The sequence below is a fragment of the Podarcis melisellensis genome (genome assembly GCF_964234715.1).
Source record: "Podarcis melisellensis genome assembly, chromosome: 6".
Taxonomy (NCBI): domain Eukaryota; kingdom Metazoa; phylum Chordata; class Lepidosauria; order Squamata; family Lacertidae; genus Podarcis; species Podarcis melisellensis.
In genome coordinates, this window is record NC_138538.1 from 23,200,920 (window position 1) to 23,226,166 (window position 25,247).

General features: G+C 46.3%; 1 protein-coding gene and 1 long non-coding RNA gene across 2 annotated transcripts in view; both read left to right on the forward strand.

Moving 5' to 3' along the window:
- Window positions 1–25,247, forward strand: part of LOC309373215 — a 408,815-nt gene that overhangs the window by 278,185 nt on the left and 105,383 nt on the right. The gene's annotated exons all lie outside the window — the stretch shown is intronic.
- EMILIN3 (elastin microfibril interfacer 3) lies at window positions 1,348–24,682 on the forward strand. Its single transcript, XM_081916786.1, has 4 exons — window positions 1,348–1,904; window positions 11,969–12,091; window positions 19,321–19,568; window positions 20,453–24,682. Exons 1-4 carry the CDS (start codon window positions 1,705–1,707, stop codon window positions 22,345–22,347), a joined length of 2,466 nt encoding a protein of 821 aa, XP_081772912.1. The 5' UTR covers window positions 1,348–1,704; the 3' UTR covers window positions 22,348–24,682.

The following is a 25,247-nucleotide window of genomic DNA, read 5'->3' on the forward strand; positions in this document are numbered from 1 at the left end:
AAGCTAAAAAAGAAAAATGCATGTTCTTCTTCATTGTCGCTTGTGTGCTAGGCCTGTCACCTGGTCAATGGAAACAGGCCCTCCCCTAATCTGCCACACAGGTGACAGAAGGATGTAAGGTGTTGTTGTGTTCACTGAATCAGACAGTTGGCTCACCTGGCCCAGAATGCTCTCCCACTAACACTGACTGGTGGGGCTCTCAGGCTGTGCTACCTAAGAGCAGGTGATTGAACCAGGTTATGAGGTTGGAGGCATCAGATCCCTGGAATTACAATGGCACAAGCCCATTGGGAGTGGTAGGGCTGAAGATAGGAATACTGGCAGTAGGTGAAGCCACAGTCAATGACAGACAGGGCCATGCTCTGGCTGGTTGCCTGTAAGAAGCCTGGCAAGTAGGGACTCGGCAAGAGCTGTCTGAGACTGGTGTGTAGACCAGCCTCCACTGGCTATAGTGCCTTTCCCTTACAGCAGGCTGGGGAAGCTAGCCACCAAAGAGCAACCCATCTACCTACTTCGATGCTTTGAAAAAGGAATAGATGGTAAACCCCCGAAAGAGCTCTGCGTCTTTTCCCAGTGTGATCTGTGACACATTGCTCCCAGAGGAGGCAATGATGACCAACAACCTGGAGGGCTTTAAAAAAGAGTTAGACAATTTCATGGAGGATTAGGTTGTCAACCTGTGGGTCCCCAGATGTTGTTGGACTACAACTCCCATCATCCCTGAGCTCTGGCCTTGCTAGCTAGGGGTGATGGGAGTTGTAGTTCAGCAACATCTGGGGACCCACAGGTTGAGGCTGGCAATCATTAGGCTATTAGCCATGATGGGGATGCTCTGCTTCCACAGCTGGAGGAGGCAGCAATGCTTCTGAATAGCAGTTCCTGGAAAGGCCAGGACGGGTCTCCTACTTGCAGGTTTACCACCAGCATCTGGGTGGCCATTGTAAAAACAGGATGCTGGACCAGATCCCCCCCCCCTGTTTGTCTGTGGGCTACTGGGGTGCCAGCTGCACATGGCAGTTTACGCGGCTCAGATGTGCTGGATCGGGGCACCAGAGGCCTAAGAAATGCACAGCCCCCGGCCAACATTCCCCGAAGCTGGCATCCTTGACTGGGGCATCCTCCTCTCCACTTTCTCTTGTCTCTCATCCCTGCCTTTGTTTCCCTCTTCCTCTCTCTCTCTTTTTAGAAGGCATTTGTTTGATGCTGCGCTGCGGGGGTTCGTCCCCCCCCCCCATTGGTAGGGGTGCGTATTTCAAAGGCCCGCCGGCTGGAGGAGGAGAAGGCTGGAGTATTATGCTAATCGGGAACGAGGGACCCGCCTCCCTCTCCCCGGCCGTACGAGGGGAGCCGGGGCTGAACTAGAGCGAGCCGAAGAGCGAGGAAAGGTACAAAAAGAGAGACTTGGCTGGCGAGCGCGGAGCTCCTGCAACAGCGGGCGGAGATCCTCGCCCTCGCTTGGCCAGTCTCGGTTTGGGGAGAGGATCTTTTCCCCGCGCGCCTTAGAAAACTGGATGAAGAACTTTGCGTAAAGGAGCAAAGCGCAGCTCATCTTCTCCCTTGAAGGGTCCCCCCTCTCCTCCAGGTTTTTTGGAAAGCGAAGAGCAAACTGGCTCCAGCCAAACCTCCTTCGGCGGATCCTCGGTGAGGGGGAAAAGGGGAAGAGTTCGTCGGAGCCGCGCATCTCCCTCGCTCTCCCGGGAGAACATGAACAGGGCAAGGCGATTCTCGGCGGGAGCTTTCTCTGGCGCGTCCATCTCGCTGCTGTGCGCCCTGCTTGGCCTCGCCGATGCCAAAGGGACCTATTACCGCCACCCCGTGCCCATCCCTTACGGCAACCGATACAACCTCTACACCTCAGGATCGAGCCCCCAGCTCACGCCGGGAAAGCCCATGGGGAAGCACAAGTAAGCGCTGCGCCTCCTTCCTCGCTCCTTCGGCTCACCGAGCTTCCTCGCGCTCTCTCCCTCCTTCCTTCCGTTCCTCTCTCTTTTCTTCTTCTCAAAAAAGACCCGGGTGGGGAGAAAGGATGGCGAGGGTCTCTTCATCCGAGGGACGTTCCTAGCACAGTGGCATTACTGGCCAATTGCACCCGGTTTGTGGCAGTTTCACCCACGGGGCAATTCCTTGGAGGGATATACGTCTGGGCGTGTATGCACAGATGTGCGCAAAGATAGATAGAAACAGACATATGCATGCCTATATAAATAGATATAATGCGGTATGTCCAACGTTAGCCTTACTCAGAGTAGAGCACTGAAAATCGTGGGCATGACTAATATAGACCTATTAATTTCAGTAGCTTTGCTCCAACTTAGTTGGATACGACCTCCCACTCCCCACTTTAAGGCACAGCGATGTGGGACAAATGATGGAAGTTCCTTGTTTCTGCCTCTGGGTGTAAAGACTCGATCGAAATGCCTATTTCTTCTGGTCAGTCGCGTATATAGCGTTGCCTTTCCCCCTCTCCCTCACACACCCCTTTCCATTCTTCCTTCCACGAAAAGCGGATCTGCCAAAAATTCATATGGATTTTAGCATTCTGGAATGCTCAGGGAAGGGGTGGGTCGGTGGGGAGATACTGCATTGAATGGCGGGGAGGGTGCCCCTTTTCCGGAGAGTTTGCTTTGCTTTCTGCGCAGAAGAGCTTCTTTTGCAAAGAAAAGGAAGGATGCAGATTGCAGGACTGAAGGAGAGGTTTCTCTCTCCCCAACCGCGCCCTTCCACCCAGGCATCCACCGCCGATGGTTTTTCTCTTCCTCTCTCGCACACATACCGGCAGCAAAGGGAGATTTTCCGTCTGCACGCCGTGAAGACACCGGGCCGAGCACTTTGGCGTCTAACTGCAAGCCGCAGGTGGGGAAGGGTGGTTTCTCCAGCCAGCGCTGCCCCGTAACCTTTTGCCTGACTGGCTAAGGACTTCTCTCTTTCTCAGAATTCCTCGGTCTGAATTCATCTCCTAGCTGGGTGGAGCCAGGCAAAGTTTGCACAGTGCTGGAGGAGGAGCGAGCGCGTTGGAGGGGGCATTTAGCCGGGATCAGGCCTCTCTGCCAAAGGCGGAGGGGATCCAGGCGGTCAAATCCAGGGGAGCAGCAAACCTTGAATTGGACTTACTTTTTTAGATATGGGAACAAGATAATTCCAAGGGAAGAATGCATTTGTTTCCTGGCGTCCCTTACAGTGCTCAGAATTCTTGGAAGGGGGAAATGTTTCAAATGTGCTTTAAACGTATAGTGTGCACTCAGCCCTAGTCCTGAAGGAAGGTCCCATTGAAGTCACCAACGTGGTGCTCATGGGGTCCCCTCCTGCCGCTCCCTCTCCTGATGAAATCAGGTATGAAAGCAGCATTATAGCATAACAAATAGAATCGGTTGTGCTTGGTTTCAGTGTATCTGTGGCACCCACAACTATTTCTCTGGTTTGCAGTGCCCCAAAGGTTGGTGATTCTGGCCTTACAGTTACTATAAGGGTAACTGAGTGAAGTCATAGATGGAGGACCAGTTCAATTCATCACTGATTTGGCAATTTTAAGCTGGAAAGTGCTTCAAAACTTCGTTGTTTTCCTCCTTGCAACTATGTGAGGTACAACATTATGTTTCTCATTTAATGGGGAACTGAGAGCACTTTCAGGGCTGAGTGGAATCAGAAGGAACAGGGAGTGGGGAGAGATTTCCAGCCTAGCTTAATAACCTACTGGTAGACATAGTCAAGATTAAATTGCAAGTGGTCATTTATTTTGGGAGCATTTACTGCTGTTGCTTTTTATGCCACACAGTAACTTCAGCAGCATTATCTATATCTGGACAGGACAGTCTCACACTGTCAAATCAAATCAAAGGGGTTTCACAGAATCATCAGCCTGGAAGAAACTTTGGAGATCATTTAGCCTCCAGATCATTTAGGATCTGTGATGCAGTGTGCAAAGGTCACATCCCCAACATACGGTACATTTAAAGCACATGGTTTCCCACTAAGAATCTTGGGAGCTGTTGTTTGACCTCACCCTCCATAGAACTATAATTCCCAACAGCATCCTTAACAGACTACAGATCCTATGAATCTTTGTGGGGGAGTCATGTGCTTCAAATGTCTTCTAAATGTATGGTGTGGATGTAACCTCAACATCCCTGACAGGTGGCCACCCAGCTTCTACTTAAATATCTCTGGCAAAGGAGATCCCATCGCATCCCGAGACTGCCAGGTGTGTAGTCACAGAAAAGCTGCCTTATGCTGAGTTGGACCATCAGTCCATTTGCTCAGTATTATTGCAATGGTGCTTCTCCCAGGTTCCAGACAGAAACCTGGCAATGCCAGGAACTGAACCCGGTGTTTTCTACAGACAAAAAAGGCACTGTACATTATCGCTGGCATGTAAATCCATGTAATAATTTGTAACAATTGCTGCTCATCGTGTAGAAAACCTGGCAGAAGTGCTGGTAGTCCTGACCAATAGGGTCTGAAATGGAGTCGGAGGATAACCCCCTGCCCTCCTTAAACGTCCAGTGAACATCCTGGGATGGAGACTGAGAGGTATGGACTTGCCTAAGAGGCCGGACAGTAACTTCTTTGAAGGATATGAAATTGTGGTTTGGAAGAGGGCTGCTTCTTGCCTTCCTCTCTTCCTCTCCTCTCCCTCCCTCCCTCCCCCATAGTACATAGAATGTGGGGTCACCCAATGGCAAGGCATTCACCAAGTTAGGCAAACTGCACAGAATTAATTTATGGAATTTCCTGCCCTGAGATATAGTGGTAGCTTATATAGCTTAAAGGGGGATTAGAGAAAGCCATGGAGTATAGGCTAATCAATGAATACCCGTGTGCAGAGGCAGCATGTCAATGGACACCAGTTGCTGCTGGCAACTGCAAGGGTTGGGGGGGGGGAGGAAGCTGTGGGTTTCCTGGAAGTATCTGCTTGGGCAGTGTGGGAAATGGGATGCTGACATAGGTCTGATGCAGCAGAGCTTTTCTTATGTCTTGAGCATGAATGGATGAATGGTTGTGGGGGCTGTTATGTGTGGATGGCGGGGGGTGGATGAGAGAGGGAGTGTGCATTTGGAGTGGCCCACCTCACTGCTGGGGCTTGATAAGATCAGGAATGAGATTTCACCCTGAGACTTCTGATTTTGACTCTGTCCTAGACTATAGTAGTGGTCACTGAGAGCGCACTTCCTCCCAGTGGTGTAGCGGCAAATTCAGAAATGCAGGGTCCATTCATGATGGTCAACAGCCACACCCCTTCTGAGAGTGAGTATACAGCCTAAGATTATACTCACTGCTATTTTTATAGAAAAAGTGGTGCTGGAACTCACCATGAACACCTCCCTTGTTCTCTTATAATGGCAATGGTGCCCACCTGAGAGGTGCTGGAACTGAGTTCTGGCAAGTTCTGGCTGAAAAAGAAGAAGCCCTGATCATATCATTATTTTACAAGTATACAACAATAATAATTGGGGATGCATTGCAACCATGGGTTCAGATCTCCATGTGTTGCTTTTCAACTAGATCTACTATTTTCTGTGCAAATATGTGGGCAAATAATTTGGAGTGCTCTCATCTTTCAGAATGACTTAAGCTGTGCTTTCCTTGAAGTTCCATTGTGCATAACAGGACTTGCCCACCGTTCTCTTGAAACAGAAGCACCTTGTGTTTTCAGTGTTCCTGACTACTTAGGTCCAGAGCATATCGTGGCTAAAAGGCTCCCCATTAATTTTTATTAAATGGCTCTAGGATGCTGGAGACAGGAACCACGCTGCAGATATGGAAACACATCTTCAACCTCTTGTGACCCTGGACCACGACACCATGACTTCCTCCCTGATCCTTTCAACACTGAGAAGTTTACATTGTATTTCAAACTGCAGCAGACAATATACTCATAGATGGGATATGAGCAGACTGTAGGCGTGGAAGCCGTGGGTAACGGCTGGGAACTGCATGAGGGTGTCCACTGGAATCCATGCCCTCCTTCTGTCCTACCCAACTATCATAATATTATTCTTGTGTTCATATTCCATTTCCAGCTGTACATCAACTCTGCTGGTAAGCCTCACATCTTGTCTCCTGCTGTAACAGCTAACCTCCTAAAGGCTCAGAGTGTCTCACCACAAAAAGTGTCACACTTAGACTGCAACAATCCCAAGCATGCTTTTGTGGAAGTAAGTCTCATTGCAGTAAGTGTGCAAAGGATTGGAATATTAAGTCCATGGTTTCAAGTAAGCATGACTTTCTATAAGAAAAGAAACAGCTGGCTATCCCCAGCCACAACTGAGGAGAAGCTGACCTTTGCAGAAACCATCAAAGCAGACAAAATGGCCAGACAGGCCAATGAATGATATGAGCTTTGTGTGCTCACCTTACCCGACTCTCCCCTTCCTATACAATGTAATATACACAGCCAAAGTAGCAGTGCCAACAAGGAGAAAGCAGGGCCAAGATGGATGAAATTTGATGTCCATTAGTCAAGCGGAGGACAAAGAGCAGAGCTCTTCTTGAGGTAGAAGAATAAGATATTGTTGCAAGGGGACTGGACATTTGTAGGTGTTTTACACATCCATGGTCTATATATGCCAGTATTATCTACTCTGACCATCAGCAACTCACTGAGGTCATAGAACCAGGGCAGGGAGCCTGTGGTCCTCCATTTGTTGATGGACTATGGCTCCTACCATATTCAAGTGTACTGCTGTTGATTACGTGGTTTGTTGTTACACGATCAGCATGCATGGTGCTTTACGGAATACAAGAGTACATTCACCCCAGGGCTGGATTCACCATGGTGCAGCATACAACACAATCAGGGATTGTGTGCGTATTCAGCATTCCTACTGTGGGGTTTAGAAAAACCAAGAAGCCCTCAAGGAGCTGTGCAGAAGGATGTGAAGTGGCAAATTGGTCATACCTTGCATGCCAAGAAGCTTAACTTAAAGTTATGAAGCAAATATATGCAAATGGACTTGATTTGCATAATTTACACAGGTCAACAAATCCAGCTTTACCTAGCATAACATCCAAGCCTGGTTTAGCTCCAGACCCCTGGCATACTGAAGGTTGCCACTACTTCCTTTTGCATCTCTGAGAACTTAACATTGTGGAGTGTGGGGTTCTCCTACTCTTTGGTCTCCACTCCTCAGTTCAATTACTTATATATCTCATGTTACAAGAGCGGGAGCGAAATGAACTCTTAGCCATGTGGAAGGAACAGCCTGCACTTAAGGCCCACTGTCTGCATGTAAGCCTGGGCGATACATTGTCCAGCACTGGTTTGAGGGCTGAACCGCAATGGTGTCTTGACCTGGCAGTATATCAGGTACAGGCGGCGGGGGCAGTGGCAGGGGCTTCACCCTGGTGCCGCATGGGGCAGGGGCCAACACTCCTTCCTCTGCCCACTGCATGCTGGGTCAGTGGCAGAGGAAGCCACTTGGGCGCCTGGGGGCAGGGCAAGCCGCCCATAGGGGTGGGGTGAGGGCGGGGCAAGCTGCCCATGGGGCAGGGCACACCGTGGGGCCTCTGGAGTCTGCCTGCCTCCTCCCACTCAGCCGCCCTACAGCTGGGGGAGAGGTAGCAGGCAGACTGTTTGGGCAGCGTGGAGCCTGCACACACCCAAGACACTGTGTCTCTCCCAGGAGAGACACATGGCTCAGGTGTGCTGCAGGCCCTGCGGTGAGTGCTGCCCAGTATTTTGTCACCCTGTCCCTCAGCGGTGACACCCAGGGTGGCCTGGACCCAACACACCCCCTTCCTCCGCCCCTGCCTTGGGTGCCAACAAGAGTGGTGGGGGCTTCACACCAGTGCTTTGTGGGAGCAGGACCAAGACCAATGCACCTTTGTTTTCATGATGTTGAAAACCTGATATTTCCCAGCCCTGTCTACATGCTTTGGTGGACTATAGGTTCTGTGTGTGTGTGTGTGTGTGTGTGTGTGTGTGTGTGTGTACATGCGCGTGTGTGCGCATACATGGAGCTTTCATAGGGGTCAGCTGTGACTGGTCTGTCAAACCATCATGTGCCCAACCCGTCCCTGGGTCTGCACTGCTCTTTTACCTATGAGGGAATCATAGTGAGTCCAGCATGACCCTTACCACTTATATGCCAAACTACATAAACTGGTGCAGGATGCTACTGTACTATAACACACTTAATTTTGAAAAATATAATTTCTGTGACAGGGCAGACTGTGTATGACACCTACTCTGCCCTACCCTGCACCCCTTAAACTAACCTGCTGATCTCAGGTGCAGCCTGATCAGTCTGATCCGTTTTTGTATGTGGAACAGAGTGTATGATATCTTTGTTCCAGGCAGCAAAGTGCCTTGGGGTGGTTCCATTTCTCAAGTCCTGCTTGTGAGCATCTCTTAGGCATGCCACACTAGGCGGGTCTTTGGTCTGATCTGCCAGTCTCTCCTTATGTTCTTAGCAAATAATACCAGTCATTTTGGTTGGAGTGGGGTGAAATAGTGGAGGTGGGCTCCTGTCTTTCTGCACTGCTTGAGGGCTTTTGGGAAGAATTCAGTTGGTGACCAGTAGTCTGAAGCAGACAGGGCTGCTCTTGTGTTCCCTGAAAGTCTTCTTTTACCCTGGGACACACGAGGTCTTATCTGCTGCCTGCCAGAGCTAAGGGCTACTTCCTACAGCTGGGATGGGGATCCTGGGACACCCCAGAAGTTACTGGATTCCAGCTCCTATCAGCTCAAGCCAGCATGGCTAATAGCCATAATAATGTATAATAATTTTTATTAATACCCTGCCCATCTGGCTAGGTTGTGAGGGGAGCTGTTTTCCAGCAGCATCTGGAGTGTACTTGGACATGGATGCAATTGTAAATTGGTTTATTTTTATTACACTGTACGTGGCAGCTTATACATTGTAGGGATAACTAACTAAATAAATAAAAATAGCACATGTGCTGCCCATGCACTTTTTGGCGTTTTCTCCTTTGAAATGCAAGTGATCCCAGCTCCAGCCATCCCTTGTGTGAAGTGGAATGCATCAACACACTCTTCCTTCTCGACAGATGGTATTTGTGTTTTGTTTTGGGGCATTCATGCCTAGTATGCACACCCACGCTAAAAGGGCCCCCGAGTGCCCTGCTGCATCCTGTAACCATCCCCATCATGTCGTCTTTTACTCAGTGTCCCATCTTTCCTGTGGGTGGTGCTACGGAAGACAAAGATGCTCCCTTTGAGCCTGGCTGCGGATTGTATAGTTGACTGGAGCTATTTGTCACCTGTTGAGCCCAGCTACTCAAGGCATGTGCTCATTCGCTCTCATTCTCCCTCCAGTGCTGTTTCAGCTGAAAAGTGCCTGGACTACATAAAATGAAAAGTCCAGGCTCAGCATATGCAGCATGAGAGCCTGACCTTTCCTTCCTTCCTTCCTTCCTTCCTTCCTTCCTTCCTTCCTTCCTTCCTTCCTTCCTTCCTTCCTTCCTTCCTTCCTTCCTCTCTCTCTGCCTCTCTCTCCTTGGAAACTTTCATACTTGCAGTGTAATGAGTTGATTTGTGGAGAGATAAAAAACACAAGTGAGCCTTCATTGTGGCAGTGAGCAGATGTGAAGATCGTTCATTCCATCTGTCTATTCTATCACTCCCTCTAACAGCAAGCTCAGGTGGTGAGCACTGACAGACATGGAGCCACAATGAGGTCACTGAGGAGAAAGCAGGCAGTATTGACAATGTTAAGAAACCCCAAGGTTTGCAAGAGTTAAGAAAACCCAAACCCAAACTCTCTCTCTCCACAAACACGCGGAGCAAAATCTTTCTCCCCAAACTAGCTCAATGAGGACTGAGCATGTTGAGTAACCACAGTGGCTTAAAGCACATTTTAAGCACATGACTTCTCCCAACAATTCCCAGGGACAGCAGTTTACCCCTAACACAGCTATGGTTAACACACTTGGGTTTGCTGGATTCTAAGGGGGAAGCCATTTGCTCCAAATGTATGGTGAAAATGCAGTCAAGTTTGTTGGTTGTCTGTTGTGGGGTGGGAGGAAGCAGAAAATTGGAGTGAATAGAATACGGTGGTACCTCGGGTTAAGAACTTAATTCGTTCTGGAGGTCTGTTCTTAACCTGAAACTGTTCTTAACCTGAGGTACCACTTTAGCTAATGGGGCCTCCCGCTGCCGCCACACCACCGGAGGACAATTTCTGTTCTCATCCTGAAGCAAAGTTCTTAACCCAAGGTACTATCTCTGGGTTAGCGGAGTCTGTAACCTGAAGTGTCTGTAACCCGAAGTACCACTGTACAATGTTTATCCTGCAGAAGGGAATAGCCGGTTTGCTGAAACCCTAAACAGTAAGACTCTTAATGGAGACGGGGAGCCCTTGTTCCATTCTTTTCCTGTCTTCAATCAGCATCCTTTTGTCCCCAGTACAGCAGCCTCCACTATCCCACTCATAGTGGGCATCTTTCTTTGCAATGGCGTCGTTATATGAAGCCCACCACATTTCTTTGGTGAAGCCTGTAACTTACGCTTTTGTAAGAAATGCTGGGACCAATTTTAAATGGACTAGAGTTGGAAAAAATGTCAGGAGGGGAAAATCTCACCCAGACTCATTTTATATGGGTATCTTAAGAGTTCAACCTCTAAGCTTCAAATCTATTGTGTGGACTTTGGAATTGGGAGTATATTTTTTCCGTTTGGTGGATGCAGGTTTGTATAACTGCCTTAGTGGATCTCATAAAAGGCCCATCTATTTTGGCAACAGTGGATGAACCCCGCTGGCATTTTTTATATATATAAACTTTTAGCTAACTTCCCGCACTCAATATTCCCCAATAAATCCACTAAAGATTTGCAGCACTTTCTAATGCTGAAGAGATGTTCAGGATTTTTCCCCCTTGTCCTTTGCTATGCATGCCAATTTTCCTTTCCTTTTTTTCTTTTTAAACTGAGTTTCGTTATTATCAAATTGCAAACACATGGCATTCCACTGGCAAATTGTTACAGCGGTTGCTCCAGTATTCCTAACTAGGATTGCAATGGATTTCAGAAGATAGCATTGTATGTCAAACCCTCACATTTCAGATTTCCTGTATTTCAAATCCTCAGGTGTCAGATGCACTATGTATCAGGTCTGATAAGGACTGTATTAGCATTTCCTTTCAAATGATGAGATCTCAAACAGGAGACCTGTCCCTTATTCTTACATCATTGCCTACTAGAAACAAAACTACTACATTTGACATTTCCAGTGAGATCTTACACCTTCCTCTGAATAATATCCCCACTCTCAGCATCCTGAGCTTCATCTCTTCCCATCTGCCATGTCACAGGGACCTACTATCCCCATCTTTTCCCTTGATCCCTGAATTCTTTCTCCTCTCATGGTACCATCTGCTACAGCCCTGTGTCCTTAATCCTCCTTTGCAGTTTTGCCATCTTTCACTCACCGCATCCTGAATTTCTCATCATATCCCATATGTTTTCTGTTTGCATCCATGAACGCTGGTTTGAAATACTGTCTCAAGTCTCCATCTGTCCAGCACTATACACCTGCAGTCTTCCCTCACTGTGACCTTTCATGCAGAATCTAGCCTGCCTTTGATTGCTTAAGCATAGAACCATAAAAAGCCAAAAGATGATTTAGCCCCATGCTTCTGCAGCTGGGTGTGACTTTCAATGCAACTCATCAACTAACAAGAACAAACATTATTTCTTCTTTCCGTGGTGTGGTAGTCAGCTAAGTCTATAGGCGATAAATTATTGGACCTAATTTAGTCATGCTCATTGATTTCAGTTGGTCCTCTCTGAGTAAAACTTAGTTGAATAGCACCCATTCTCTTCCCTTTCTTTGGGTCAGTGGTATGGTATCAGTGAACTGGTTATTCCCAGAGAACCCTTTAGCTGGAGAGATCACCCGGCAAATAAGTGGGCAGTTGCAGGCAATGCCTGGCCTGGAGTTATTGGAAGGGGTTTGGGAACCAGATCCAGCAACCAGATGTTTGACCAAATCTTGCTTTGTTTCAAATGCAGGAGCTACTGTGCGTATGTGGTACAGAGGAATGTAACTTGCACCCTTCAGGATGGAGCAGAGAGCTACGTGAAAGCCGAATATCACAAGTGCAGCTGGGGACCCAAGTGTCCTGGGAAAGTCCTGTAAGTAAATGTTGGGTTGCAGTTGTAGCATGGTGGGGACTACAGAGGACTATTAGCATCTTCTGACATGGTTAGAGGAAGCGGTTGCCTCCATAGCAACTCCTGTGGATTAAATGTCTTAATAAGTAGCAGCAGATGTCCGACACGCATGAACATATTTTTTCCATTTTCCTATCAAATCTCCTCCCCTTATTTCTCTGCCTGTCTGGCCATTGCTTTCTTTGCTGCCACAGGGGGGCCCTGTTGAGCAAATGTGCCACATGTAACCTTTCTAGGCACCATTGGCTTAGCTGCTACGATGTCACAGAAGTTAAATCTAGTCAACTAATTGCTAAGGGTGGACTTGGGGGACCTTGGGAGTGGAATTCTCATCATTCAGTGCTTAAGAACTGCCTATGCACCATTCTCATTGTGGTTGACAAGATTGATTGAGTGACTTTAGAGCTTGCAATGGAAAACCATTGAACAGAGACAGACAGCTGACACTTGCTGCTTGTGGTATGTGATGCTTTATTTAGGGCAAACCAGGCAGCAGCTTCCCATGCTCCCATTGGGAGTTTTGATTTCCCATGTCATATATTTAAGTGACAGAAGTGTTCTTGTATAGCGCAAGCTTAAAAATTGGAAGGGTTCTTATGCTTGCCTGTTTCCAGCAAAAGGCCCATGCTAGCCAAGAGTCCAAAAACAGCTCAGCATGACCGTGTATTTCTTGGAAGTTCACCCAAATATAGCATAAATCCTTCGCATGCTGTGGAGTAGGTCCAAAGCACCGTGAGTGGAAGGAAAATAGCCGTCAGCACCATTCCACAAACACTTGCACAAGAGAGTTCATGCAGTGCTATCAGAGGTGGATTCAATAGCAGTTCTTGTGCTTCTGCCTGCGCAAGAGAAAACACAGTTAGGAGAACATTTTAGGAGTTAACGTCACCATTTTTATGACCAGGTGGAATACAGTCCTTCATTGAACAGGCAATGTCTTCCGTATGTAGAAAGGCACTTCTCGATTCTATATTTTTAGACAAAGGAATGGCAACAGAGCTATGAATGTGAATGTATCAACTCAGTACTGCATATTTAAGGCTGCAATCCTATACACACTTGCTTGGGAATAAGTCCCTTGGAACTTGGTGGGACTTACTTCCAAGCAAATTAGTTTAAGGCCAGGCTTCTAACAGATGCATTTCATTAGCAAGACTGAGGATAGGGGTAAAACATGCAAAGGGACTTACCAAGCTCCAAATGGCTTTCAAAGTGTCTAGGGAGCATTTGTGGGATGTGGGTGGCACTGTGGTCTAAACACTGAGCCTAGGGCTTGCCGATCGGAAGGTTGGCAGTTTGAATCCCCATGACAGGGTGAGCTCCCATTGCTCGGTCCCTGCTCCTGCCAACCTAGGAGTTCAAAAGCATGTCAAAGTGCAAGTAGATAAATACATAGGTACCACTCTGGCGGGAAGGTGTTTCTGGTTTTGCCAGAAGTGGCTTAGTCATGCTGGCCACATGAACTGGAAAAACTGTCTGTGGACAAACGTCGGCTCCCTCGGCCAGTAAAGCGAGATGAGCGCCGCAACCCCAGAGTCGTTCCTGACTGGACTTAACTGTCAGGGGTCCTTTACCTTTTTTTCTTAGGGAGAGTTTGGGACAAGATAGTTTCTGCCTGATTGTGTTAAAGATGGAGGGAGTTGATTGAGAAAAGCAGATCCAAGACAAGTTAAACACTTCTAGTTGCCCACCTCTGGTTGGGCAGTTATATGTAAATATGGCATGCTTCCTAACCATTTGGCTATTATTATTATTATTACTGTTATTTATATCCCACCTTTGGGGGATAAAAGTTTGTCTACAATACATCCAATTAATTACCCCACTGAAGAAGGAAATGGCAGTCTTTCTACCCTGGCCAGTTAGGTAATTTTAGACTCTGGAGTCTTACAGAGAAGTGAGTCTCTCTAAAAGGGAACGTGTTCACTTACTTCAAGCCAGCCTTGCTGCATTTGAGCCCTCTTGCTCATTCTCCTGAGTGGGACCCTGGGCTCCTGTCCCAAAGTCCTACTACCATAGCACCACCATCTCTACCCTTTCATAACAAGCACAGGGTATTTTTTAAAAGGATGTTTTTTCGAACCAAGCGAGTCCTGCCAGTTGAACTTTCTACATAGCTTGGAAGAGTGAGAAAGAGATGTAGCTTTTTCCAGCCACCAGGGCCACTGGTAACTGTTTATCCAGCTGCAATAAATACTTCCTGTTGCTGACATGTGGAGTGGAGTTTTTTGCACTTTGAGAGGACATTTTTTTCCTGAAAAGAAGCAGCCTCCTTTCTAAGTGAAAGCAGCACTTAAGGGCAACATGGCACAGCCGAGGCACCTCCATGCCAACTGCCTTCCCCCTTTAACCCGCAAAAGGTTCTGCTCTCTTTACAAGCCTGACTCCCTGCCAAGAGAAAGAGAGAGAGGTGGGCAGTGGCCCAGATGTCTGCAGAGAGCCAAGCCGATGGCTCGCGCCAATGTTGTTGTTGACAGTGGCTCAGCTGGGCAGCTTTCTCTGGACTCAGCAAGATTTCCAAACGGGTTTATGCTCACCAGAGTTGTTTTCTTTTTTAAACTACCGCTGTAACTTGGAGGCTTCTGCAGGGAGCCATAATCTGTAAAGGCCTGCATTCTCCAATCCCACTCATCTCAATCAATGACAGAGAGAACAAACAGACATTTACGGCAGGTTCTGGTACAGCCTGGAGTTCTGTGGCAGCTTCCCAAAAGAGGGCTGCCAGAGAAGGAGCCTCTTCCAATGTCCAGTGGCTCACCGGAAAAATAACAACGACTCATCCAGTCCTAAGCATATCACTGCAAACAGTTATCATAGGAACATTACATAAGAAGGGCCCTGCTGGATCAGGTGGAAGGGCTGTCTATTAAGCCAACAAACCTGTTTGCCAACAGATGCCTATATGTAGGGCTGCCTCTGAAGGCAGTTCAGAAACTTCAGCTAGTGTAGAACCAGGTTGCTCACTGGTGCAAGATGGTTTGAGCATATTACACCGGTCCTGGCCCAACTGCACTGGCTGCCAGTAAGTTTCCAGGCCCATTTCAAAGTGCTGGTTTTGACCTATAAAGCATTAAACAGCTCAGGACTGCAATACCTCAAGGACCACCTCTCTCCACATGAACCTTCTTGGACCCTGAGATCATTCCCTGAGGCCTTTCTTCATGTGCCTCTTCCACAAGAGGTCCAGAAGGCAGCAACACAAGACCAGGCTTTTTCTGCAGTGGCTCCCCATTGGTGGAATGCTCTCCCCAGGGAGGTTCAGCTGAGGCCTTCAGCATACACCTTAGTGCACCAGGCGAAAATGTTCCTCTTTAACCAGGCCTTGGGCTGATTGACATCTGAAACCCTTCTAAATGTGCTGTGGAACAGGAGTCTCTTGGGTTGTCTTTTTGTTTTTATTATGTATTTTCTGTTTTTTATGTTGCGATTTTATGTTGTGAACTGCCCTGAGACAGTGGCGTAGCGTGGGTTGTCAGCACCCGGGGCAAGGCAAGTAATTTGTGCCCCCTAACCCGTGGAGCCAGGTAGGGGCAGAGAGCCGCGAGTGCGAGCGTGCCCCCCCAGATGTTGCGGCTGGCCCCCCTGCATCCCCCACGCTACGCCACTGCCCTGAGATCTATGGGTATAGGGCGGTATCCAAATTTAATAAATAAAACTAATTTTTAAAAATACAGCGGAACCTCAAACGTTCTGGCTCCCAAAAACCGGAAGTAATTGTTCTGGTTTTCAAATATTCTTTGGAAGCCAAACACTCGGCTTCCGCGCTTCTGATTGGCAGCAGGAAGCTGCTGCAGCCAATCAAAAGCTGCGCCTTAGTGACCAAACTGTTTCAGGAATCGAACAGACTCCCGGAATGGATTAAGTTCAGGAACCAAGGTTCCACTGTATGGGAAACCCAAAAGCAGGACATGGGTCCAACAGCACTTTCTCATATGTTCTCCAGTGACTTGTCTTCAGACAGTGGTTTGGTGCCTCTGATTCTGGATGACTCGTGGCCATTAATAGCCTTATCCCACCCCTCCTACAAATTGGTCTAATAATCCCTTTTTAAAGTCATCAGATAGGGGGTGGGGCGGGGCGGTAATTCTTGTGACAAAATCAGCACTGAAATGTAGTGGGTTAAGCCAAGCCGTGATGCCTATGAGTGTGTGACAAAGTGGTCATATTTCCATCATGAACCAGCACCACTTAATTCCTGAAAAGAATGAAATGTTGTGCATCCGATCAGGGCTACATCCAACCTAATCCACAGCATTTTCTAGAGGATTACCATTAGCCTTACAGATATGTAAAAAATTAGCTTAATAGCATGAAAAATGCATGTGTGACAACAAGGAGCGCAGTATAATCTGGCTCGAGGCATCTTGTCAAGGAACCGCATAGCTGATTTGTTTTGTGTCCAACCTGGAACCAATTGGATCAACTCATATTATTATTATTATTATTTCAGATTTCTTACCTGCCCTTCGCACCTCAAGGTTCCAGGGCAGGTTAGAACAACGTAAGGATACAATATCAAAATCGGCTAAAACAATTTGCAAGCAGAACAAGAGAGTGTTGGTCCTAAAAATATGCATCTTGGGGTCAAAGGGCTGAATAAACAGGTGCATGTTCAGCTGACAGCAAAAACTGCATAATGAAGGTATCAGATGGACATCTGTGAGGAGGAAATTCCACAGTTTAGGGGCTTCCACAGATAACAGGCTGCTCAGGCTGCAACCCCCCTAAAAAACTTCTGAGATTGGTGGCACTTCCATGTGTCCTTGGCATATCAGAACCAGACATAATCGGTTCCAATCATATATCACAAGCACTTTTAGGGTCAGGAGACCCAGTCCTTCAGTATATATGCAATATGCATTCACAGGTCCACGAATGTTAAAATCTATGCATCTTCAAGGGCCGATTCTCACATGAATATAAATCATAAATGTGGTGATCCTAAACTGATTTATTGGCAGGTAACACTCACTGAAAGCAGTGGGGCTTCTCAGCTTAGGATGTCTCTGGCAGTGTCATGACACCTGGTGATCTATCACTCAAGGTCTGGCAGCTGAGCACATGAGCTGCCTTTGCAGGAAAATATGACAGTGTTTTGAAGTCATGTTACATGAGATGAAAAGCTCTGCTTTGATCAGTGATAGCTGTTTCAAAGACAAAGCTCATCGCTTGTTATTACACTCATCAGGTGATGTGCTTGGATGCTTTCACTGTAATGTCCACTATAGTACATGATTGTGGAAGCCCACTGCATTTTAAAATACTTCATTTTATTTTTTCTTTTATTTTTAAAATGTGTACGTGAGTAGGACTAAAACCCCAAACAACCCTAACTCATTTATTTGCTGCTGCTGCAGATTTTAAGTTCTGGTCATTAGCTTGGCCCTTGAAAGCTGGCCTGCAGCTTTTGAATAATCAGTGCAACTTAAATACCAAAATGGCTCTGGAGTGCTGATTAATGTTGCTTGATGCCTGAGCTCAGTGGGGTTTTTCATATTGGACTAAGTGTCATTTCTGCCTTTGTAAATCTCCAAATGAATCCGAACTTCAATATCTAAAATCCCTGGTAGAGGACAAGGATCCTGAGATCACGTTAAGGGTAGCCAAATTCTGTGCGATTGCCATAAAACTTAGGGAACAAGCTGTGTTATTTTAATGATTAAGGCCTTAAATGATAATTTTAGGTTATATGTTAGTGACTAAGTTTTAATTTATATATTTTTTAACTGTTGCTATATCTGTATTGTCCCTGTTATACCTAATTGCAATTTCAAATGTATCCCTATCGTGTTTTATGACTTCCTTGATATTGTATGTGGGCTGGAACTGGTCTGTGACCGAAATAATAAAAATTCTGACCTGGGAGAGGAGAGGGTTGAAGAAGACTGGAAGAAATTCAAGATTTATTTACAAAAGTATTGTAATTTGGTTGAATCTTAACAAGGAAGTCAGAGTAGAAATAACTGTCTACCATTAAATTACAATTTCATATCTGAGTTTAACCTAAATATTGGATTTAAGATCATAAACAAGATGATAATTTGCTTGGAAAAATCTGTTTGTAATGATGAAAGTGGAAGCGGGAGACATGAGGGAGTCCACAAATAGAATGAAAGGATGTTACGAAATTTATTTTGTCTGTTAAATATGCATTTGTATGAAAAAAACTTAATAAAATATTATAAAAAACAAAAAACAAAAACGAAATAATAAAAATTCATTTTGCCTTTGTAGATCATATTCCTTTCCCTAAGCAGTGTAAAATGTGTTAGGCTTTATGTGTAAGCTACATGCACCTATGTAGCTGTGCAATTGAGTTCAGAGGACAAAATCAATCATTCAAAATCAATAAAATATTAAACACACATACACACACAATCCCTGCATTTAAAGACATATCTATGTACCTGCATATCTTTTTATCTGGGGATTACATATTTCTCTTTAAGCTGCTTTCCCCAACCTCTGGTTTATGAATCCCAGATGATTAAGTACTACCTCTTAGAGTGTCTTGAGATTCTCCACTATAAATGCAAAAGATTATCATTACCATATTCCCTGGGCAAAGGATCAGAAGAGTGATAGCACAGGCAGGACATACAACTGCTGGGCAGCTGCTGCCCTCTAGTGCTAAAAGTCAGCACTTTTAAGATTTAATATCATGGGCGGCTTGGGGTGGAGAGGCAGATACATTTCCCCCGCAGAGAATCATAGAGGGTTTGAGAAGAGATCAGAAATAGATAGGGGTGAGTGCATCCATCAGTTTCAGTTTATCTCAGTTTCACATTTCTCCATCCTTAAAATCAGTCCTCCACGTTTCCACATCAGGTTGCATTTTTTTTCTTTTTAAAAAAATGCCCTCCTGAAAATTCACCAGCCTTTTAGTTTAAATTTCTCCTAATATACAAACAATTTCCCATAATATAATGCTGGGCCGTTGATTTGATCCAGCAGGCTTATCTGATGCTTCCATGTGAGCAGAGATATCATTTTCCTATACAAATTACTGTAATTATTTATAAATTTGCTCTATACATATAAATTACCAGGTGTGCACACTTTATGCATGTGTTACCTATCACTGATGCAAATTCTGCGTGAGTGCTGCCAAGAGTTTCTTGACCTACACATTACGGAAGCTGAGACACAGAGGTACAGCTCTTAATCTTGCTCTGCCTTCTTTCCTTCAGGTACCGCACATTCTTCAGACCCAGGTACAAGATTGGCTACAAGACAGTGACTGAGATTGTGTGGAGGTGCTGCCCAGGCCTCATGGGAGAAGGATGTCATGACAGTCCCACCGACCAGCCAGGGCTTCTTCCCCAGCACCCCAGTCCTAAGCTGCCTCCTACTCAGAAGATGTTCCCAGGTCCTAGAGTTCCCCCTCACCCCAAAATTCATGCGGACTCATTTCCAGGACCAAAAAAGAACCACTACGGTGAGTCATGGCTTCATTTAGGATTGTCTGTTGAGTTCCATTCACAGAATCCAATGGCATGTATGACGCAGGAAGCTCATGGGCTAAAGATGCAGATAAAGATCACTTCTCACCCATCAAGAAGCTCCCTGCAGGGCAATGCTGTTTTTCTAGAAGAAGAGGTGCTGGAACTCACCAGGAACACCTCTCTTGCTCTCTTAGAATGGCAATTGCACCCAATTGAAAGCTGCCTGAAAAAAGCCATGCTGCAGGGGATGATTGAGGGCCAAGGTTCATATTGCCTCAAAAATAACCTTACTGGGGCTAAATTCCAATGATGGGCTGGGTGACTGGAGACAGTGAGCATATTGATGGAGGTGGTGCATATTTATCTACAGTAGGCTACATTTCAAATGGAGAAGTCAGATTACCTTTATCCTCCATCCAGGCAAGCAGGATTGCAGTTCAAGGACACATTCCAGCATTTGAGGAGGACAACACTGTGTGGATGATGTGCAAAACTTGCTACTAGCTATGATGGCTATGGGTTGCCTCCATGGCTGGAGGCAGTGACGCTTCTGAATTTCTGGAATCTGCAGGAGGGAGAGTGCTCTTGTGCCCAGCTGCTGCTTGCAGGTTTCCCACAAGCATCTTGTTGGCCACTGTGAGAACAGGATGTTCGACTTGATGGGCCACTGACGTGATCCAGCAGAGCTGTCCATACATGTGCTTTACACACTAAGTGTGGGTCCAGCTTGATTCCAGTAGGTTTATAAGCATTTTGTAAGTAACTTTCTTCATTTGTGATGAACTGGAAAGTCTAGGCAGCCGCCACTTGAACATGCCCTCGGATAGGGAAATTGTGCCCCTGATTATAACTGAGGTTTGCTTCTTCTTGTTTATAGGTCGAAAGATGCCTAGTTTGTTTGGAGACCGACTAGATCGGCTAGAGGATGAAATCAGACGTCTCTCACAGTCCTATGACACCCTACACAACATGGTGAATGGCCTGGGGGACCATTTGCGGCTTGCCATCCAGGAGGACACCAGTAAGATGATTGGATCGCTGATGAACAGCCCAAGTGTGCCTGATTCAACCATGGGGTTTGGAGTCATTCCTGATGGGATTGTGGATGCCGCAGACAAAGCAGACCTCTCCCCTTATCCACCAGTGGGTGAGATCCTAAGCAAAGTGACTGAGATGAGTGATTCACTGAAAACCAAGACTAACTTGCTGGATGAGGTGCATGGCATGGTGCTGGACCACGATGGACAGATCAAACACTTGCTGGAGTCAGCCCGGCCTTCTCCTCTCACCTCCATTGATATGCTAGAAGAATATGTGGACAGCAGGCTTAGCAATTTGCGGGTGGAGCTGCTGGATGGCTTTGAAAAGAAGCTGGTGAACATTCAGAGCACATGCGATTACCGGATCAAGGAAGTCCAGCAACAATGTGAGGAAGAGAAAGCTGCCAATCTCCGTCTTCAGCAGACCCTGGATGGAAAAGAACTGGAAATCAAGAAGGAGATCTCCCAGCTGGAAACCCAGATCCAAGGGCTGACGGTTGTAGAAAGCTGCTGTAGCAACTTAAACTACTTCACCAAGCGGATGGATATCCTAGAGAAGGGCTTGCACAGTATTTCTGAGTCTCAGAAGAATCTACACTCCAGGTTGGACAATGAACTTTCCACTGTTACCTTGGGGAACATAGTTGAAGGGCGCTTTGAGGACTTTGAAGCCAGGCTGAATTTTACAGAGAGGGAAATGGGAAGTTGTTGCTCCAGTGTAGAGGACAACATGAGAGGTCTGTTGGGGTCAGAGCTGGATGGCACAAGGACATTGTTTGAGGACAAAATGCGAACCTTGGAGGAGAGATTTATAACTATTGTAGGAGATGTGAACAATGTCAGCTCCACAGTGGCGATAGATGGGGCTGTAATGCCCCTCTTGGAAGGGGAGCTTGCTATCATAAGAAAGGGAACAGATGAGAAGTTGGAAGTACTCCAGAGTCGGCTGACTACCTTAGAAAGCACATGCTCATTGGGTTGCATGGCCACCTCCAAAGACGTAGAGATTTTTCGCACAGAAATTGAGGACTGCCAAAGCAAGAACCAGGATTTACTGCTCAGAATGGACAGCAACTCTGACCTGCTTCGGAAACTTAATGCTACTATCCTGGAAATCCAGAGGCGGATTGAAGAGGAAGCAGCTGAGTCCTTGCAAGGTGAGATCACTCTGTTGAAGATCAACCTGAACACCATGAGCAAGTCCTTAACTGGGCTGAAGGATTCTGTTTCTCAGTACTCGGACACGGTGCTCCACGTCAACTCCTCTCTGGACGAGCGCGAGCGCAAGATAGAAGACGAGGTCCACTCCATTCAAGAGAAGATCAACAACCAAGGCTCCCAGCTTCTGTTCAGCAACAAGCGAGTCCTCAACCTAAAAGGAGACCTTGAAAGGCTCAAGTCCAGAATCATCAGTGATTTGAGCAACTGCAAGAGTGTGGCTCATGGCCTGCAGAAGGAAGTGCTCCAGTTTGATGACCGTGTGGCCCAGGTGGAGGACATGTGTGGCAGACTGGGCATGGTAACGGGAAGCCTGGACCACATCAAAAGTGAGCTGGAAAATAACGCAGGAAGTATGTGGGGCTACATGGACCATATGAATGCAACCTTAGCTGCCCACTCTCAGGAAATAACTGTACTCAAAGATAACTTGTTGGACTGCCAGGCAAAAGTCACAGAACTAGCTGAAGACATCAGCCTCTTAGAAACCAAGCTGCAAGGCAACCAGCATTAGCTACGTCAAACCCAAAGTACAACTAACTTATATCATGCAGACTCCAATGTGATGATACCAGGATCTTGTTTTATTTTTGCGGGGTGGGGAGGTTACTAAATCTTAAAAGCTGCTATAATCCCATCTCTCATTCCGCCCCCGGAAGAACGACATTTTCCCGCTACAGTTTAAGCTGTACATTTGCCATTACTGTATTCTCTGTGGATAATTTAGCAGCTGTACGTATGTAGCAAAGTGCCTTCCCATAGATGGGGTCACATTGGGTTACATTTCCAATATGCGGTTCAGTTCAGGAAGAAACTGGAGAGGAGACAGACCTATCTATAGGATTATTTGCTTTGGGAATAATGAAAAACCTGCTATTTAAGAGCTGGGGCAAAGAAAATCAGTTCTTGGCCATTATATCTATCTACTCGATGCAAAGGTCTGGTTCAGGGACCATTCTAAGAAATACTGCCAGCTATGAGAAACACTTTGGTTTTAGCTAAGACTTTCCCCCACTTCCGTATTATACATGTGTACAAAACCTGGACTGGAATTCTTCATGGCAGCATTGATTGATACAAGCATAAGGAACACTCAGTTCAGAAATCAACAGGTATTGTATGGGTGCATCCAGGAAGAGAACGCCCTATATTCACTATCTTCTCCTCCATTGCATTCATTGCTACAAATTTCAGGACAGTTTTCTGACAGTTGTTGTTCTCAAGCACTGTGGGTGCAGAATGCGCTTTGTATGAAAGAAATGGGGGGCAGGCTGAATGCACCACCTGAATGCACCACCAAGGTAGCTCCATATCTGTGTCCATAAATGCATTGGACACCTGATCTGGATTCAGTCCCTGGGGGAAGCCATAGTTCTGCCTGACCCCCCAGCTAATATGCAATGGGGAAATGCTCTCCCCTTCAAGCAAAAGGGGAACAAACTGCTGACATGGGAAACTTGATCCTAACTGGAAGACAAAGGGTTAATACCTTCCCACTCCCACACGGAGGCACTGATCCTAGGGATTGTGCTAAATCATTGCATTGAACCTGCACTGAAGAACACAAATATGAAGCTAATGTACCATCAAGTCTGGCCCTTAGGTGGCTTCCTGTAAGCCTAGAGACTAGCAGAAGGAAGCACATGAACTTCTCCATATGGTGCTGTAGGAACGCTATGCTGTCACTCCCTGCCTTTGTAGAGAAGGAAGGAGGGAGACATGCAGGTCAAAAGATAAAAGACCAACCTGTTTTGAACAAAGTTCCTCTTCAGGGACACTCTTGAACACACAATGGCAGTCCTATGGTTGCATCCAACTAAGTTCTACTCAGATTAGCCCCACTGAAATTAATGAATGTGTTAGTCAGGTCCATTCATTCTTGTGAGTCTCCTCTGGATATGACTAGCACTGGATGCAGCCCCCGGTGCTCTAGAAGCACTGTGAATCATTGCACGCACATCTGATGCAATATTAAGGCAGTTTCTTATGTTCCCCTTACGGGATGGGCAAGAAAGTCGACTTCTAGCAGGTGGCCATATAAGTAGCAGTACATTGTGAGGAGCCTCCATCACTTGGATTCATTTCACCAGCTTGCCAGGTCCAACCTGCTTTAACTTGAGCTCCCTGTACCAAAGGGAGAATGTCCTTGAAATGATCAATGATCATTCATCTAGCCCAGTATGTGAGTGGCATGAGGGGGGGGGGTGAGGATCTCTTACTGGATCTGGAGTATGTTCAAGTGAAGCTATTCATTTGTCACCATCTCAACTGCAAAGGTTTTTGTTTTTTGTTTTAAAGACGTCAGTATTTCTTTAGACAAAGCATTAAGTATTCAGAGGGTTCCTGATGCTACACATTCTATTTCATAACCTCTACCCTCAAGCATGGCAGCTAGGTGGTAAACATGTCTACTTCGAAATGAATTCCATTGATGAAAATTCCATTCTCATTCAAGGAACTGAGGGTTTAGCCACACCTCCATTTTGCCCAGCTGACTTTCACTGGGGAAACCTGATAATTAGTGCTGAAATGGAACAAATGGCAATGGCAATCCAGGGATTGTTGTTTGTTCCAATTTAAATCTAAAAAGTGAGTTTTCCAAGGGAAAGGAGCAGGACGAAAGCTTCTCCAACCCAGTTCCTGCCCAGTATTCTGTTTTCAATTGTGGCCAACCTTATATCATAGGCAGCTCACAAATTTTCCCTAGCATCCAGAGGCATCATGCTTCTAGTAAGGGAAGCATCATTTGTTTTTTTTTCTAACCTCCCCCTTTATTCAAAAGTTCTATAAGCCAGTGGCCATCACTGAATGCTGCGACGATGGACTCTGCGATTGACTCATTTCACAAAGTGCTTCTTGGGGTTCTTGCATGTTGAGAGATGGAGAAATAAAAGCTCTACTGAAATAACTTGCACCCGTAACCATCTCAGATGGTGAAGCAGTTTATCCATGGGAAGATTTCATATACACCCTGTCATGTTTCAATGCGCTTACTGTGTGCATCACCCAAAACCCACATATTAGCAGAGCCATGTACAGCAGGTGGGGCTGGCTCAAGACATTACCCCCAGCATCCATTGTGTGCAACTGCCCCACTTTGCCTAGTGGTAGCGCTGGCCCTATCAGGGGTGAGGAGAAAGAAATTTGCCCCACTGCCATACTAATGCTATGGGCATACAGGGCAGCACAACAGCAGGTGTATTTAAATGTGACAGGCTGTGCATTGGATGCCTATACTGGTGTTTCACCAATAGGCCCATATTACATATAAACTGGGCACCAGTTTGAAATGTGGGATAGAGATCAGACGGGCTATGCAAATCTTAAAAAAAGAAACTCATTTAAAATAGGAGTTTAAATAGTATCACAAAAATCAGAAACTATCCTAATCTACAACCTATTTCTTGTAGACTT